The sequence below is a fragment of the Strongylocentrotus purpuratus genome, unplaced genomic scaffold (assembly GCF_000002235.5).
Source record: "Strongylocentrotus purpuratus isolate Spur 01 unplaced genomic scaffold, Spur_5.0 spur5_contig_840, whole genome shotgun sequence".
Taxonomy (NCBI): Eukaryota; Metazoa; Echinodermata; class Echinoidea; order Camarodonta; family Strongylocentrotidae; genus Strongylocentrotus; species Strongylocentrotus purpuratus.
The window spans coordinates 839378-843012 of NW_022145547.1; the positions used below are offsets into that span (position 1 = coordinate 839378).

At 34.9% G+C, this 3635-nt stretch overlaps 1 protein-coding gene across 1 annotated transcript; it reads left to right on the forward strand.

The window, feature by feature from the left end:
- The first annotated feature begins 915 nt into the window (after positions 1-915).
- LOC115925176 lies at positions 916-3299 on the forward strand. Its single transcript, XM_030988595.1, has 5 exons — positions 916-990; positions 1240-1320; positions 1557-1634; positions 1781-1906; positions 2695-3299. Exons 4-5 carry the CDS (start codon positions 1895-1897, stop codon positions 3280-3282), a joined length of 600 nt encoding a protein of 199 aa, XP_030844455.1. The 5' UTR covers positions 916-990; positions 1240-1320; positions 1557-1634; positions 1781-1894; the 3' UTR covers positions 3283-3299.
- Positions 3300-3635: the final 336 nt, after the last annotated feature.

Below are 3635 nucleotides of genomic sequence, written 5' to 3' on the forward strand. Positions count from 1 at the left end.
TACCTCTGGAAGAGATTGACGATGATGACATCCCTTTGGCACAGGTGAAAAGGAAGAGTTTAGGTAAGAACTTGAAAAAATGAAACACAGATATTTTTCTATTTTCATAAGATACACTAAGGAAATCATATTCAAAACAGAGTCATTACAATTTCAACTAGTGGAAGAATGGAAAAACAATACTGTATTGTTTTTCCATTCTTCCACTGGTTGAAATTGTAATGACTCTATTATTTTTTTTTCTTTTCCTTCTGGAATTAAGTACAATTATCAGGAGGGGGGGGGGTCTTTTGGTTGTCATACTGCTAAGGCAGTTTTGCGAAACTGCCTTAGCAGGATGACGACCACAAGGAAGGAATCTTTTCGGCATGTAATCGGTGCTTGTCCTTGCTATGTTTTGAACACTTCAAGGAAGACATGTGCAAACATCATGTAGAGAAGGTTAGAATAATTTACATCATTCTTTTGTTCCAGGCTTCTAGTCATTTGACTGAGATTTAAAGCTGTAAACAAAAAATTATAGTTTTGTATGTCATCCAGATCAACCCTTGAATTCAAAATAAAAAGACTGACCAAGGTATACTTCTTTTTAAAACATTGGGAAGGATGAAAATGACAATTCTGGTAAAGATAATGTATTCAAAATGTGTTGTAATTATGATTTCTCTAATATGCTTTGTAATGTAAAATATATTAACATTAATGATATGTAATTTTAGTCCTTTTACATTTTGAGTGAAATGTCTTATTGACTGTTAAAGTCATGGTTGGAATACAATAGAACATTGTTTATTGTCTTTAAAAAAAAAAGAATAAATTTCCATCCAGGAGAAACATGCTACATAGAATTACACAACTAATACATATTATATAAATACATTCAAATCGTGATTTTTTTCTTTCTTCCAACAGTTTTCAATTTCTGCAGATTGGATACTGAAGCATTGTGATCCTTCATTCTTTGACGATGTTGGCAGCGAAGGGCAAGAGGTAAAATCATATTCCTATGTGAAGATAAGGTATCAAGTTGCCGGTGCTGTTGCTCGAAGACCAATTTTCATTACTCAAATAATCTACTTAATGCATGTTCAAGTTAGAATTATCATTTATGATATCATAGCTTTCATTTAAAAATATCACTATTCATCTAACAGGCAGGCTATTGAATTAAAAGAAGTAAATTTTATCAATGGTACCAAGGACACAACTAACCGTTTTGTGTATTTATTTTTTCAACAGAAAACAATCCCATTTTGGCAGGACTCAACTATCCATGTTACCCAAGATGAAGGAGGATCAAAACAGATTCAACAAGAGCAGGTTTGTATTTTCATGCTTAAAATGTGATTTATTCATGGTAGGATATATTCAAAACAGTTCTAGATGTTCATTAGTTATGATAAAAGTTCACTGTAAAAATAATTTCAAAGTGCAGAGAGAATGGGAGAGGGGCATTGGGTGGGAATGTTCAATCCTGTTATTTCTTTGTCAACATATTCATAATGTCAAAAAAGGAGAGGGGAAAATGTTTAATCTTGTTATTTATGTATCAATAGATTCATGAGACCTGGCAGGACTCGACTATCCATTTTACCCAAGATGAAGGAAGATCAGAACAGATTCATGAAGAGCAGGTCTGTATTTTCATACTTAATGTGATTTCATTTTCATTATCATAATAACAAATTTATGATTGATATTTTATTCAAAATGGACTAAATAGAAATGATCATTGAAAAGTAACTCTGTGTAACTTTTTTTTAAAATTTTGTTTTAACAGAATGATACAAGCCCTGGATCCTTGCATAGTGCAACAGAGAGTAATTTTGCAGCTGATTCTGGAAACCTAGACTTACCGGACGTGCCAGACAATGGATGTAACGCAACTTCAAACATGTCAAATGAGGTACTTTATCAAGAAAGAAAGTTTACCATGTCTATTAATCTCCCAGTGTATGCTCTATTAGTTACAGGATGCCAGGATGGATATGTACACATAATGGATGGATGACTGTCTCCCATGAACATATTACTATAGCAACAGCAGATGAGTATCATCACTGCAGTCGTAGGATCATCATTACAGTAGTAGTGGAGGTCATAAAATTTATATTTATTTCAGCCATTGAAAAATACAAACCGTGATCAATACAAACGGAGGCTACTATATCATAACAATAAAAGCATTCAAATATATATTTCATGTCGTAACAATGTATGTTGACAAAAGAATACCTTATCAAGAGATATTCTAAATCATATGCCTCTGCCCTTTTCCCATTTCCACAGCAAGCCCAAGAATAATTACAGCATTTACATAATCATGTCTTCAAATAAGCTAAGTACTTTCTTTATCTTATCATTTTTGATATGATATTTTATGATTTCATTCATTTTTATTTTGTTGCTTATCATTATTATTTCTTATATGTTTCTTTTTCATTTTCATTTTCTATGATTTCCTTTCATGTAACTTCATTTGATTTGAATCTACTTACTTAAACAAGGAGTAAACAAAAGAAAATAATTTCAGATAATTTGTTGAGGAATATTATTTGATTATTTTTAGGTTTCCATTAGCATATCGAGCTTTGTAATAATTCAACCAAAGAGGCGTATTGAGAAAGTACATGTAACAATATCCAATATTACATAATGTTACATCTTCATTTTCTTCTCTTCATTATTTTTCAGAAACAAAAGACTAGAAAGAGATCTGGTGATCCTCAACAGTGGAAGAAGAATATGCGTAAAAGAAACAAAGATGAAGGTAAGGAATATATCAGTCCTACCGGGAAAAAGTTTCCTGCAAAGGTGATGCGGTCATCATGTTCAAACAGTTGCTGGTTGAAGTGTAGCGAAAACTTCAGCAGAGAAATGAGAGATCAGATATTCCTAGACTACTGGAGTGCTGGAGATGCTGTTCGCCAACGGGATTTTATTCGCCGTAATGTCATTAATAGGTCTTCTACCAAGCACCCTTCATCTAAGCAAAGTCAAAGACAGAGAAAGGTCTACACTTTCCCACTTCCCAACTCGCGCAAACCTGTTTGCCGAACCTTCTTTCTCAATACCCTTGGTATTGGTGCGAAATTGGTAAGATACACGGTTGAAAAGAATGAGGGCGACTTCATATCAGCAGATCAACGTGGGAAGCATACGCCTTACAACAAGACGGCAGTGGCAGAAGCAAACTTAATTCGCGACCACATCAAAAGCTTTTTTAGCTGTCGAGTCTCACTACTGCCGCAAGGAGAGCAGCAGGAAGTACCTCCCTGCTGATCTGAATATTGCAACCCTGTATAGGTTATATACTGAGAAGTGTGTGGAAGAAAATGTGAAGCCCAAGTCTGTTGCCCTGTATCGCAAAGTGTTTTGTGAGAGGTACAACTTGTCCTTTCACAAACCCAAGAAGGACCTGTGCAACAAGTGTGCAGCCTTTTCTAATCTCCCTAGTGATGAGAAGGTAGATGCTACAGAGGAGCACAAGTTGCACCTGGAGAGGAAGGAGAGGGCTCGGCAAGAGAAATGAGCTGACAAAGAACGCAGTGAAAAAGATCCATGTTTTCAGACTTTTACGTTTGATCTGCAACAGACATTGCAGACCCCATCATCCAATGCAAGTCTCTTTTACT